Source organism: Urocitellus parryii, chromosome 3 (assembly GCF_045843805.1).
Source record: "Urocitellus parryii isolate mUroPar1 chromosome 3, mUroPar1.hap1, whole genome shotgun sequence".
NCBI lineage: Eukaryota > Metazoa > Chordata > Mammalia > Rodentia > Sciuridae > Urocitellus > Urocitellus parryii.
Window position 1 is genome coordinate 161,669,014 of NC_135533.1, and position 14,454 is coordinate 161,683,467.

The 14,454-nt window shown below is 37.9% G+C and overlaps 1 protein-coding gene across 4 annotated transcripts in view; it reads right to left on the reverse strand.

The window, feature by feature from the left end:
• The window catches only part of Slc25a26 (solute carrier family 25 member 26), a 138,684-nt gene extending 124,370 nt beyond the window's left edge, over window positions 1-14,314 (reverse strand). For 2 of the 4 annotated variants that reach the window (XM_026397844.2, XM_026397842.2), the window contains exons 1-2: window positions 14,185-14,314; window positions 2,483-2,639 (exon numbers count right to left, since the gene is read on the reverse strand). In XM_026397844.2, the coding sequence (XP_026253629.1) occupies window positions 2,483-2,639; window positions 14,185-14,217 (190 nt within the window). In that variant the 5' untranslated portion in view covers window positions 14,218-14,314. Of the gene's footprint in view, window positions 1-1,919; window positions 2,015-2,482; window positions 2,640-14,184 lie in introns of those variants that run through there. The other 2 variants (XM_026397843.2, XM_026397845.2) reach the window with 2 other exon arrangements.
• Between the last annotated feature and the right edge of the window lie 140 nt (window positions 14,315-14,454).

Here is a 14,454-nt window from a genome sequence, read left to right on the forward strand (position 1 = left end):
TAAAGCTATTGTGTCCATCTACACCTAAAAAAATTAATAAAAATAAAGGGAATAAGGCTCCTAAATGTGGGCCTTCAATATGGGTCTTTCAATCTTCTGTCCCCTCCATGCCAACCCCTCAGCTCTGATGATTATAGTGGCATTCTGTTCCTAGACTAGAACCTTAACCAACAGTTAAAGACAAAAGAAAGCAGAAAGGAAAATGCAATTCATTCAAAATCTGTAGGAAGACAGCAAAAGAATAAAAAAAAACTTTGACTTCTCTTGCACCCTCCATCTGCTGAAGTTGTGTAGATGGCAAAAAAAGCAAGAAAGACAAAAAAGATACCACTGCCCCCATTCTGCACACACACCCCCACACACAAGTTCAAAACCACATTCTGTATGTAAATCCTCAGTAAAGAATGTAAAATAGGGCTGGGGATGTGGCTCAAGCGGTAGCGCGCTCGCCTGGTATGCATGCGACCCGGGTTCGATCCTCAGCACCACATACCAACAAAGATGTTGTGTCCGCCGAGAACTAAAAAATAAATATTAAAAAAAAAATTCTTTCTCTCTCTCTCTCTCTCTCTCTCTCTCTCTCTCTCTCTCTCTAAAAAAAAAAAAAAAAAAAAAGAATGTAAAATAATCCTGTGATCATTGAGACAGCATCATATACTCTAAGACTACAACTAATACTACACCTAACCCACAGGAATGCTTTTGTGTCATATGTAAGAGACAAAGATCTAAAGAACAATGAGTATAGGTGAAGGAGAAAACCAAATAAACCTGTGACCAAAAGATAGGGACTTAGTGACATATTCCTGTACAATTCCCTAGCTCAAAGGTTTTTAAATTTGTCTGCATATTAGAATCGCCTTGGAATTTTTTAAAACCACCAATGACCAGGACATACCTCAGATGGATTAAATCATAACCTCTGAGGTGAGCCACAGGAATCAGTATTTAAACTCTTCAGTGATCAGGTGAGTCCAATGTGGACAAACTTGGTTCATATCCATGCCCCTCACACCCTTAGAGCCATGCTTGACATGGAATAGGTGCTCAATAATAACTTGTTATAACCAATTACTCAAAGTATTAAGGCATACAAAAAGTCAAGATAAACCCAAAACAGCTTGCTGTTCAACAGGCTGCTGGGCGAGGAGAAGGGGAAGTAATAAACAAAAGGACAGAGATACTATTATTTGTGGTACAATCTTTATGTGAATGATATGCTCACAGATCTGGCACTTAAAGGTCAGATTAACCTAAGAAGAAAAATTTCTCATGAATTATCCTGAAAAAATAAATCAAAACCCAGAATTTAAGAATCTCCTAGGACTGTGATTTTGTGGATGTGTATTGTGTGCCTTTTTGTTATTATTGATTTAGTTTATTTTCAGTGCCACAAGAAGCATTCATCACCAGCTAGGGATGTGGCTCAGTGGCAGAGTACCTGCTCAGCATGCATGAGGCTTGGGTTCAATCCTTAGCACTGCAAAATAAACAACTGAAATGAGAAAAGTATCAGCAAGACATGTACCAAGAAGTAGATTCCATAAAACAGATTATACTGTTGCAGAATAAGAGGGCCAAAAGTCACATGACTTCAAAACCAAAACAAAGATGCTGAAAGTGGGGAGCAGTGGCTCACACCTGCACATCTGTAATCCCAGCAGCTCAGGAGGTTGAGACACGAGAATCGCAAGTTCAAAGCCAGCCTCAGCAAAATCGAGGCGCTATGCAACTCAGTGAAACCCTGACTCCAAATAAAATACACAATAGGGCTGGAGATGTAGCACAGTGCCCCTGAGTTCAATCCCCAGTACAAAAAAAAAAAAAAAAGATGCTGAAATCAGAATATCAGGCGGAAGCCTGTAAAAAAACACCTGCATAATCTAACTACAATTAAAAGACTAAAAGATTGAGCTCACCTGCTACACAAGAATCTCCAAGTATTTTAAACTCTTCAGTGATCAGATGAGTCCAAGTTATCCAACTTGGCTCCATACTAGAATCACCTGGGAAGCTAAAAAAAAAACTGCTGATTGTCAGACAAGACCCAGAACCTATTTCTGAGGGTGAAACACAGGCATCAGTATTGTTTAAAGCCCAGGAGATTCCAATATGCAAGCAAGGTTGTTCCTGTTTCTCTCTCTGAACCGGGGACTAAATTCAGAGGTGCTCTACCACTGAGCTACATCTCCACACTTTTTCACTTTAAGTCAAGGCCTTGCTAAGTTGCCCACATGGGCCTCAAACTTGTGATTCTCCTACCTCAGCTTCCTGAGTCGCTGGGAAATTGTTTTTCTATTACAAAGATAATATAAGGGAATCCCCAGTGCTACCTATTCAAAAATTGTGGGTTAAACAATGGAAAATAAAATCAGAAGATTAGTTACAACACAGAAGGAACTATGTATCCCCTCATACCATTCTGGAAATAAATCCTATTATCTTGGCTTTATAGCAGTGAGAATATCAATGTCATGTTTACCATTAGGAAAGGATCCAATAGCAGCAGAAGGAACACCAGCATATATTCCGCGAAAACCACCGGCCTTATAAAATCCTTGGGGACTCTGCAGCCTGGTTTTAATGGTATCCAGAGGAAATAATATCAAGTCAACAGAGGCACCTGCTACCCCACCAGCCTTTAAAAAAAAAAAAAAAAAAAAGGAGGGGAGGGGAGAAAAAGAAAAAAAAGGTTACAATAAAATAAGGCCTCTGCCATTTAGGGGCAGGAAGAGAAAGAAGGAGGTAGTATTTAAACATATTTCTTATACCTTTCAGTTCACAAACCTTTGCAAAAAATCCAAGGACTTTATCTCTAGAGATTTTCCTAGGAAAATAACAAAAAATGTACTAAACTTGCAAACTGTTTTATATTAAATTTTCTTTTTAAAATTTTTATTATTTAAATTTATTTTTTAAAACAAATTTAACATTCATTTTAATATATTCAAAAAATTTTTAAAGCCACAAAAGGAAGGGGGAAAAAAAAAAAAAACTCAGCAAGGTAAAGAGTTCAGTCTCCTACTCATTTGCTTTTAATGGTTTCCTGTTGTATACTTCCAAAGGTACCTTGGGCACACAAAAGCAAATATGAACATACATTTTAGTTTTCCTTTTTTAAAAAAAATAAAAGATGGTATACAATATGCACTACTCTGCGCTTTCTTTCATCTCACAATTTATCTTGATGACCTTTCCATATCAGACCCAATGTTATATTTTTGTCTTTTTAGCTTAGTAAGTAGTCAATCTGCATTAAGGGGTTTTTTTAAGATTGTTTTCTGAAATAGCTCCAAATCTTTATCATCTAGATCTGTATTTTAAGAATTACATATCTAAGGATCCATATAGTACTTTTTATTGTTTATTATATTAAAAAATCACTGATAATTTTAAAATTAAGTGAGTAAATCAATTTTTAAAAAATTGGCCTGAGCTAGTCATCTCCTGAGAAATATCATGCTGCTATAGAGAAGCTGCAAATTAAGCTGATTAAAAACTAAGTTTTTTTTTTTTTTTTTATTGGTCGTTCATAACATTACATAGTTCTTAATACATCATATTACACAGTTTGATTCACGTGGATTATGAACTCCCCCTTTTACCCCATATACAAATTGCTGTATCATATCAGTTTCCCTTCCATTGCTTGACATATTGCCTTTCTAGTGTCTGATGTATTCTGCTGTCTGTCCTATTCTCTACTATCCCCCCTCCCCTCCCCTCCCCTCCCCTCCCCTCCCCTTTTCTCTCTCTACCCCTTCTACTGTAAATCATTTCTTCCATTTGTATTATCTTGTCTTGCCCCTCCTTTCCTCTTATATGACATTTTGTATAACCCTGAGGATCGCCTTCCATTTCCATGCAATTTCCCTTCTCACTCCCTTTCCCTCCCACCTCTCATCCCTGTTTAATGTAAATCTTCTCAAGCTCTTCGTCCCTACCCTGTCCTTGTTTACTCCCCTTATATCAAAGGAGTCATTTGGTATTTGTTTTTTAAAGATTGACTAGCTTCACTTAGCATAATCTGCTCTAATGCCATCCATTTTCCTCCAAATTCTATGATTTTGTCATTTTTTAATGCAGAATAATACTCCATAGTATATAAATGCCACATTTTTTTTATCCATTCATCTATTGAAGGGCATCTAGGCTGGTTCCACAGTCTTGCTATCGTGAATTGAGCTGCTATGAACATCGATGTAGCAGTGTCCCTGTAGCATGCTCTTGTTAGGGCTTTAGGGAATAGACCGAGAAGGGGAATAGCTGGGTCGAATGGTGGTTCCATTCCCAGCTTTCCGAGAAATCTCCATACTGCTTTCCAAATTGGCTGCACCAATTTGCAGTCCCACCAGCAATGAACAAGAGTGCCCTTTTCCCCACATCCTCTCCAGCACTTATTGTTGTTTGACTTCCTAATGGCTGCCAGTCTTACTGGAGTGAGATGGTATCTTAGGGTAGTTTTGATTTGCATTTCTCTGACTGCTAGCGATGGTGAGCATTTTTTCATGTACTTGTTGATTGATTGTATGTCCTCCTCTGAGAAGTGTCTGTTCAGGTCCTTGGCCCATTTATTGATTGGGTTATTTGTTATCTTATTGTCTAATTTTTTGAGTTCTTTGTATATTCTGGTTATTAGGGCTCTATCTGAAGTGTGTGGAGTAAAGATTTGTTCCCAGGATGTGGGCTCCCTGTTTATCTCTCTTATTGTTTCTTTTGCTGAGAAAAAACTTTTTAGTTTGAGTAAGTCCCATTTGTTGATTCTATTTGTTAACTCTAGCGCTATGGGTGTCCTATTGAGGAATTTGGAGCCCGACCCCACAGCATGTAGGTCGTAGCCAACTTTTTCTTCTATCAGATGCCATGTCTCTGATTTAATATCAAGCTCCTTGATCCATTTTGAGTTAACTTTTGTGCACGGCGAGAGATAGGGATTCAGATTCATTTTGGTGCAAATGGATTTCCAGTTTTCCCAGCACCATTTGTTGAAGATGCTATCCTTCCTCCATTTCATGCTTTTAGCCCCTTTATCAAAAATAAGATAGTTGTAGTTTTGTGGATTGGTTACTGTGTCCTCAATTCTGTACCATTGGTCCACCCGCCTGTTTTGGTACCAGTACCATGCTGTTTTTGTTACTATTGCTCTGTAGTATAGTTTGAAGTCTGGTATCGCTATACCGCCTGATTCACACTTCCTGCTTAGTATTGTTTTTGCTATTCTGGGTCTTTTATTATTCCATATGAATTTCTAAAAACTAAGTTTGTATCTCATGATTATAATTTTAAATTTAAAACTTATTATACTTGAGTGGAAGAAAAATGAAATTTCAAAAAATATGAACACAAAGATAGGTCAGAATAGATATTATTTAGATATTCTAAAGGCATCATTTACAATGTGAATCAAAATCAGATTACAGTAAGCAGACAGAAGAGAAATAAAGAGGAAACTCAGTATGTTTCCTACACAGAATTTAACTGAATGGCTAACTTTTCCTTTCTTTTGAATTCTGAACCAAGTGAATGTATTACCTCTTCAAACTATAAAAATATATATTTAAAAACTATACACTCCACAACATGAAATTAAAAAAAAAAAATCAAGCTGGGTGTGATGGTTCCCATATGTAATCCTAACAGTTCAAGAGGTTGAAGCAGGCTGGTTTGAGACTAGCTGCAGCAACTTAGTGAGACTCTAAGCAACTGAGCAAGACCCTGTCTCAAAAAATAAAAATGGCTAGGGATGAGGCCCAGTGATAGACTGCTCCTGGGCTCAATACCCAGTAACAAAAAAAAAAAAAAAAAAAAGGAAAGAAAGAAAAATCACTACTAGTCAAACACACAGGCAAAATTCAAATTTAGTTTTTTCCATTTTTGAGTTTACTAAATATTCAAGTGGTATAAAGCTTGGTACCAAGCAAACAATATCTGCTTAACCTGGGCCGAGGTTATAGCTCAATGATACAGCACCTGTCTAGCAGGTATGAGGCACTGGGTTTGACTTTCAGCACCACATAAATAAATAAAATAAAGATCTATCAACAACTAAAAAAAATTTTTTTAAATCTGCTTTACCTGCCATTCACCATAAAGCCACTCCAAGACTTAACTAGAAAAATGACTGATGAGAAATCCAATAAGGCCTATTTCTTAATCAACTAACATGAGTAAATTATTAAAAATTAGTTTACACTAGAAAAGTTGACACCATACTATTAATACTGCAGTACTATACAATTATTCTGGAAGACAAGAAAGAACTTCAAAAACCATGAAAGTCTGCCTGGCACAAGACCTGAAAGGGAAACTAGTCATCCAAAGAGCACAGGAGAGAGCTACACACAGTACTAATAGACCAACCACCTGGGGGGCCTGGTGTGCACCTACAGTTCCAGTTCTGGGACTTTGTCGCCTTGGACAACAAAGCAAGACCCTCATCTCAAAAAAAAAAAAAAAAAAAAAAAAGAAAGAAAGAAAGAAGAATAACCAGGGGTATGGGATTTTTTCTTTCAGGATATAACGGTTGCCTTTCTCAGTTCTGGTAAAAAGATTCAGAGGTAATGAAAAAAAAAAAAGTTGAAAGGCCACCTTTTCAATGCTCCTGTCACTTGTTCTTAGAGATTTTTTTATAAAATTCAATAAGTAAGTGAAATATTTTGCCTGCCTTTTAATTTTCTTAAAACATGGAAAGAATAAAATATGATGAGATGGTCTGATACAAGTGAATTCTTTGAAAACATGCCGGGCTTTATTCTGATTTTCTCTTTCACCTTAGGAGAGGGCTTAGTGAGATGAGCAGTATCTGTTACTCAGTTTTAATCAATAAGTTAGTTTTTTAATCTACTTGGGTGCTTTGCATGCATTGATTTCTCTAACGCATTTTCATCAGAATTCTTGTCTTTTAAGAAAAAAATGAGCAGATTCAATCTACTTATCTAGTGTAACATTAATCAAGGTACTAATTGCTTCTGTGGATTTCAAGCTTCTTTAACTAGTGTCATTTAAATTCATGAGAATGAAAAACAGAAACAGAACAGCTAACCTAGAACCTGAAGAAGGCTTGTATCTTCAACCACACAACATATTTAAGATTTAAACAAATATTTGATGAAGTGCTTCTAATTTTACATCAATATTGTTTTATACTTGATCATACTAGCCAACATCAACTGGATTATAAAGAATCGGTACATTCCATTGTTCTGTAGTCTGAGAAGTTTATTTTATCATGATTATTTATCCAAAAGTTATCAGGCAACTTGTTAGTGTCAAGACTTACAGTAGCTTACACTAAAAATCGTAAATTAAAAACTAGACAAAGTCCAAAGAAACCAAATAACCCAGATAACCAATAAACTCTGATAAGCACAACAAGTTATCAAGACCTTAAAAATCATACACATGGATAAATTACACGCCCTACCTTAAGTTAATAAATGTAAAAAGTCCTTCCAGGCTATAGAAAAGAAGTATTTCATTAGTGCTTTGAAATTACTGGAAATTTTAAAAGATCTAGATTTTATGCTAAAAAGCCTTTTTCTCAAGAGGAGGCTGACACACAAAAACCAGGGACAGGAGATCATCACTGCTCAACCTCTGAACAAAATGAAACTGTGTATTTTAAGTAAAATCAACACAGGCCATCAGCCTAAACGACAGCGAAGAAGAACCAGGCTGCTCAGGGGACCCTCCCTCCACAACTGAGAAGCCAGCAGATCTGAAGCACCCACCACCATCCTCCTCAGAGCAGAAGGGCTGCTTCCTGCGATCTTTACATTCGCCAGGCATTCTCCCCACAGCATTCCTTGTCCCCTCTAGTCCAGCCTGGAAATCACAGCAAGACTACATCTCAAAAAGAAAAAAAAAAAAAAGTAAAAGAATCTAAATGTCCATCCACAGGAGTCATGTTAAATCAATGTTATATCCAAATAACGAATTGCTACATTGTCTTTAAAAGAACAAGGTGGATCTGTATTCACTAGTACTGACATACATGTTGTATTTTGAGGTTAAGTGAGATATAGAATATGTGCTGTATAATCTCCCCTTAAGAACACATAACTCTGCACAGGAATAACTAAATCTGAAAACACACACAAACTGCTGGAAGCTATTACCTCTGTGGAAAGAGATTTGGGACAAGAGGTATTATTGTTAACTTGTTAATTTTTTATGTTGCTCATATTTTGTAATTATGAATTGAATATTACAAACATCTGCTTAAAAGAAAGGACATTTGAAATCAATACTTCCACATTTCAAAAAAAAAAAAAGTCCCAAATTCACTGATACTCAGTAGGTACTCAGCAGAAATAACCAAACTTCCCTTCACAGACCCTGAGCTACCTCCTCTCAAGCTACTTTCTGCACTCTGCTGTAGAACTTGGGGCTTCATTCAATCCAACTACTCTGCTTCCCCAACATAGCCTGAAACCTCTCATTTCTGTACTCCACTTAGGTTTCTCTCTAAGCCTAGAATGCTGTCCTATCCTCCTGTTGCCCACCTACTGCATCCAGCAGATCACTTTCCTGTCTTGCCCTACCTGCCCCCATTCCCCTTACTCGCCCGTACACACACCTATCAAAATCCTGTCCATTCCTTTGTCTAACATAAGATAACTATAATTTTGTGGGTTAGTCTCTGTGTCCTCTATTCTGTACCATTGGTCTACCACCAGTCTGTTTTGGTGCTAATACCATGCTATTTTTGTTACTATTGCTCTGTGGTATAGTTTAAGGCCTGGTATAGTGATGCCACCTGCTTCACTCTTCCTGCTAAAGGATTGCTTTAGGTGCCAAAAACATGCATTGGAGAAAAGATAGCCTCTTCAACAAATGGTGCTGGGAAACTGGAAATCCATATGCAACAAAATGAAATTAAACTCCTATCTCTCACCATGCACAAAACTCAACTCAAAATGGATCAAGGACTTAGGAATAAAACCAGAATCTCTGCATCTAATAGAAGAAAAAGTAGGCCCTAATCTCCATTATGTGGGATTAGGCTCCAACTTCCTTAATAAGACTCCTGTGGCACAAGAATTAAAATCAAGAATCAATAAATGGGATGGACTCAACTAAAAAGTTTCTTCTCAGCAAAAGAAACAATCTGTGAGGTGAACAGAGAGCCTACATCTTGGGAGCAAATCTTTACCCCTCACACATCAGATAGAGCACTAACCTCTAGGATATATAAAGAACTCAAAAAGCTAAGCACCAAAAAAACAAATAACCCAATCAACAAATGGGCCAAGGACCTGAACACACACTTCTCAGAAGATGATATAGAATCAATCAACAAAAATATGAAAAAATGTTCAACATCACTAGCAATTAGAGAAATGTAAATCAAAACTACTCTAAGATTTCATCTCACTCCAGTCAGAAAGGCAGCTATTATGAAGATAAACAATAATAAGTATTGGCAAGGATTTGGGGAAAAAGGTACACTCATACATTACTGGTGGGACTGCAAATTTGTGCAGCCAATAGGAAAAGCAATATGGAGATTTCTGAGAAAATTGGGAATAGAATCACCATTTGACCCAGCCATCCCTCTCCTCAGTCTACACCCAAAGGACTTAAAAACAACATACTACAGGGACACAGCCACATCAATGTTTACAGCAGCACAATTTACAATAGCTAAACTTTGGAACCAACCTAGATGCCTTTCAATAGACTAGACGAATGGATAAAAAAAAAAAATATATGGCATATATACACAATGGAATATTACAATAAAAGAGAATAAAATCACAGCATATGCAGATAAATGGATGAAGTTAGAGAAGATAATGCAAGTGAAGTTAGCCAATCCCAAAAAACCAAATGCTGAATGTTTTCTTTGATATAAAGAGGCTAATCCATAGTGGGATAGGGAGAGGGAGCATTGGAGGAATAGACGAACTCAAGACAGGGGAAGGGAGGAGGCATGGGGTTATAAATGATGGCAGAATGTGATGATCATTATTATCCAAAGTGCAGATATGAAGACACAAATTGGTGTGAATATACTTTGTAAACATCCAGAGATATGAAAAATTGTGCTCAGTATGTATAATAAGAATTGTAAGGCATCCCGCTGTATATAAATAAAAACAAATAAATAAATAAATAAAAATAAAATACACTGGTGCAGTTGCAAAAAGAAAAAAAAATCCTGTCATTCCTATGGCTGCAACCAAATACCATATTGCTCATAATGCCATTCCCAATCTCCCAGACAGAATTAAATGCTACTTCCCTGACTCCACATAATTTTGCTTATATCTCACTTTAGTTCTAACCATGATGTTCTGCATGAAAATCCTTCCAAGTGCACCTCTGTCTTCCTAAATATCTAACCCAGCATCATTTACACAGCAGGGCTTCCCAAATGGAACTGGAAGATGATAAGCTAACACCTTATGAAAAGACTGAGTGTTCAGAAGAAAAACCACAGCGGATCACTATGTGGTTCTCCCTGTTCTGGTCTGCTACAGCAGTTACAACAACTGAAAGCCAGTGTTATCCGTCTGCTGCTATTCTTCTTAGCATTCCCCAGCCACAAGGACAGCTTTACGGTGTATTTCGGGAGACTTCTCCAGAAATCCTATTTATCAGCACCTCCTATTTAAAAGGGCTGTGTAGAGTTCAGTTTTGTTTAGTGAGGCTGTTCTCAAGAATGCAATAATACTTCTAGACTCTGAGTTGAATATTCTTCTATTTCTCTAGAAATTCTTTCAGATTAAATATTGCCTAAGAGCCAAGTTTGGCATCAGAAAGACAATCTCAACTGGGGTCTCCTTAGGAACTTTTCTAAGCCAATATTATCTTCATTCTAAACATGAGGAAAATACTGTCTATGCTTCACTAGAATTACTTTAAGGTGAAATGAGAATAAAAACAAATAAGTGAACCTATTATAAGCTCAGCAAAATGCCTGGCCCTTAAACAATTTTCAAAATAAATATACATTCTCTTTAGAATTCTGTGACTATAATTATGTTTAAAAGTTTACTAATACCAATCTGACATGCCAATATTAAAATACACACACACACACACACACACACACACACACAGAATACTTTACCAAAGACTGAAGAGTACATGTCTTTCATTAGCAATAATGAATTAAAAGCTCTCCTCAAAGTTGGCTCTCTAGACAAAAATCATCCACTGGCTGATGCAAAAGAAAACCTAAATCATGCAATGCTCAAAAACCTTAGAGAAATACTAGTGTTCACATTGTTTTATGATTCTAGGATTTGAGTTTATAAGTTAATTTTTAAAAAGTTAAACACCAAACTGTGTTATAAATTCAGTTACAAAAAAGCTGTAAGGGGCTGCAATTGTAGCTCGGTGGTAGAGCACTTGCCTCACACTTGTGAGGCACTAGGTTTGATCCTCAGCACCACATAAAAATAAAATAAAGGGGGGCTGGGGATGTGGCTCAAGCGGTAGCGTGCTCGCCTGGCATACATGCGGCCCGGGGTTCGATCCTCAGCACCACATACAAAGATATGTGTCCGTCGAAAACTAAAAAAATAAATAAATATTTAAAATTCTCTCTATATATAAAAAAAAATATAAAATAAAATAAAGGTACTGTGTTCACTTACAAATTTTTTAAAAAGTTTAAAAAAAACGGTGTAAAAGCACATGTTAAAATGCTCAGTAAGCAGTTAAGTTGTATCTCTATTTGCAATTACACAGCTAATTTTTGCTTTACTTGGGGTTTTGTTTTGCCATGCTGGGACCGGAACCCATGACCTTGAGCACGCTGGATAAGTGCTCCACCTCTAAGCTCTATAGCTCCAACCTTATTTAATTTTTGCCTTCTAGTATGAATCCATGAAGGCAGGGAACATACCTTTGGGGCATTCTATCCCTAGTACCAGAGCAAAAGCCAACAAATATATCTGCTTAAACCTAACTTGTAGAGGTGGGACAATTGTAGCTGGAACTACTATGTTTCTTTTATTTGGCACAGCATTATTCTTACTCAAATTTTGTCTGATAATTAAAAAAAAAATTAAAGTGATTTTCAACATGTAGTATTAGGGTTTGGAAATGGAAACAAAAGTATATTAACAAACAGAATATGATGGCCTCAACAACTAAGGAGGCTAAGGCAGGAGGATCACAAGTACAAAAGCAGCTTCAGCAACTTAGTGAGACCCTAAAAAACAACAACAACAAAAAAAAGGGTAGGGGGTGTAGCTTTAGGTGGTAGAGCACCACTGGGTTCAATCCCCAGTACAAAAAAAAAAAAAAAAAAAAAAGTACATTAAAAAGTCATTTATACCTAAACTTCCCAAAACTAAAACTTTCTAAGTAGTCCTCTCTTGAGCTTAAAAAAAAAAAAGAAGAAGAAGAAGAAGAAAAAGAAAAAGGAGGAGGAGGGAAAGGAAAGGTGGAACCATTAACTGTGTGCTATAATAAAATGCTTTTCCTTCACTTGGAATGAACTCGAACTTCTTGCAATTTCCACCCACTGGTCCTAATTTAATCTCTACAAAGAGACAGGAAAAGAATATACCTGCATGTGTATACCTTAATAAAATTCACTTTAAAATAATTGTTTTTTTAGATATATATTTTAGTTGTAGTTGGACACAATATCATTTTTTATTTTTATGTGGTGCTGAGGATCGAACCCAGTGCCTCACAGTGCAAGGCGGGCTCTCTACCACTGAGCTACAGCCCCAGCCCAAAATAATTATTTTGTTAACTCTAGCACTCATCTCTGTTTAGTAATTGCTACTGTTATTGACTTGAGAAAGTAAAGGGAAGCAGTTAAGGACACAAACCCCCAGGTTGCACCACCTAGGTTGGATTGAGCTTTAATATAAAATGAACCTCAACTGTGTGACTTTGGACAAGTTTTCTAATGTCTTTGTATCCCAGTTCCCTCAACTGAAAAACTAGGGTAAGACTTCAATTGTCTGTGAGAATTAAATGGAATAATATATAATATAAGAGGTTACCCAGTTCCTGGCAGGAATGTTAGTTGTCAAAACTACTATTGCTGTCTCACCTGCTAGACTAGAAAACTCAATGAAAGTGGTTATGTATGTCTGTACATCTCTACAGACCTAGCTTATACACATCTCAACAAATCTAAAGCTATCATCCCATACATTTGGCTAAGGAACTTCTTCCTTCCACATGTGCCCACAAGACTCTGAACCTAGACTACCTGTCATTTATCCCTACCATCACTTTACTATTCTGTCTCCACTACCTGAGCCTTGTAAGTAGGTCTGTCTTGTTCACCACATTATATCCAAGAGTGTCTCCCAACATTGGTTATGTAAGTGAATAAACAGCTGTAGGCCTTAATTTATTCTATGAGATGCATTTTCAAAATTATGTGTTTATGGACTGGGGCTGTAGCTCAGAGGCAAACCGTTTGCCTAGAATGCGTGAGGTCCTGGGTTCATCCTTAGCACCATATAAAAATAAATAAAATAAAGGCATTCTGTCCATCTAAAACTAATAAAAATGAAGAGAGTCAATCTGTCCTGTTCTCTTCTTTACGTGTCCCCTAGTGGACCTGCCCAAATAGAAGCTCCAAAATATTTGAGAAAGGACTTTATGTTCTTGCTCTTTTAAGTCAAAACGTGTTGCCTCTCATAGTTTTCTAAGGAATTTAATAAGCCACCCATGGACTCCACAGAAAAGCTACCTGCGCTTTTCAATGTTTCCTCAAAGTCCAAGGTTGGAGCAGAATAAGCAGATTAATTATGTATTGAATGATTAGGTGAAAATGTCATTTTCTACGACGGAAAAAAGATACAGCAAAATGACAACTTAGTCTTGTAGAGAGGCTCTATGAGCGATTTTATTGACAGGTTATTTTGTTGCTTTTTTTTCCCCTTTAGTTATATATACTTAATCTCGAGTTTGAAGTGATTATGGAGTATAAAGGAAGTAGAGAGGGCGCAGAGAACACTAAGTACCTCTCCTTCCCCCTCTTGACGGGCGGTCACCACACGTGGCCTCGGGACCAGGCCCCGCCACCGCAGTAGAACCCGGGGCTCCGTGGGAGACCTTGCGGTCAGGAACCCGAGGACAGACTTGCGCGCCAAGCCCGTGCGCCAAACCGGAAGGAAACGCTCGTGCACAGAAATCCCCATGGGCTCCACTGCAGGCCTGAGGCACTCCGAGCATCCCACCCTGCTGCCCCGCACTCACCACTAGCGAGGCGGTGAACCCCGGCTGCTCCATGTCCCCGCAGACCGGGTCGAGGCTATCACCAGAGACTGAGCCGAAGCCGGTAGCGGCCCCGTGCGTAGGGCGCCGCCATCTTGGAGGCGGGACCTTCGCTGGGTGCACTTCCGGGCTCCAGTGACGTCAACCACAACAACTGCACGTGCAGCCCTGGGGAGCTTGGCTGGGAGGAGCGCGCGGGAAGAGAGACCCGGCCTGGGTGGGTGTGGCCAGCCAAGTCTCGCGGCTCTTCTC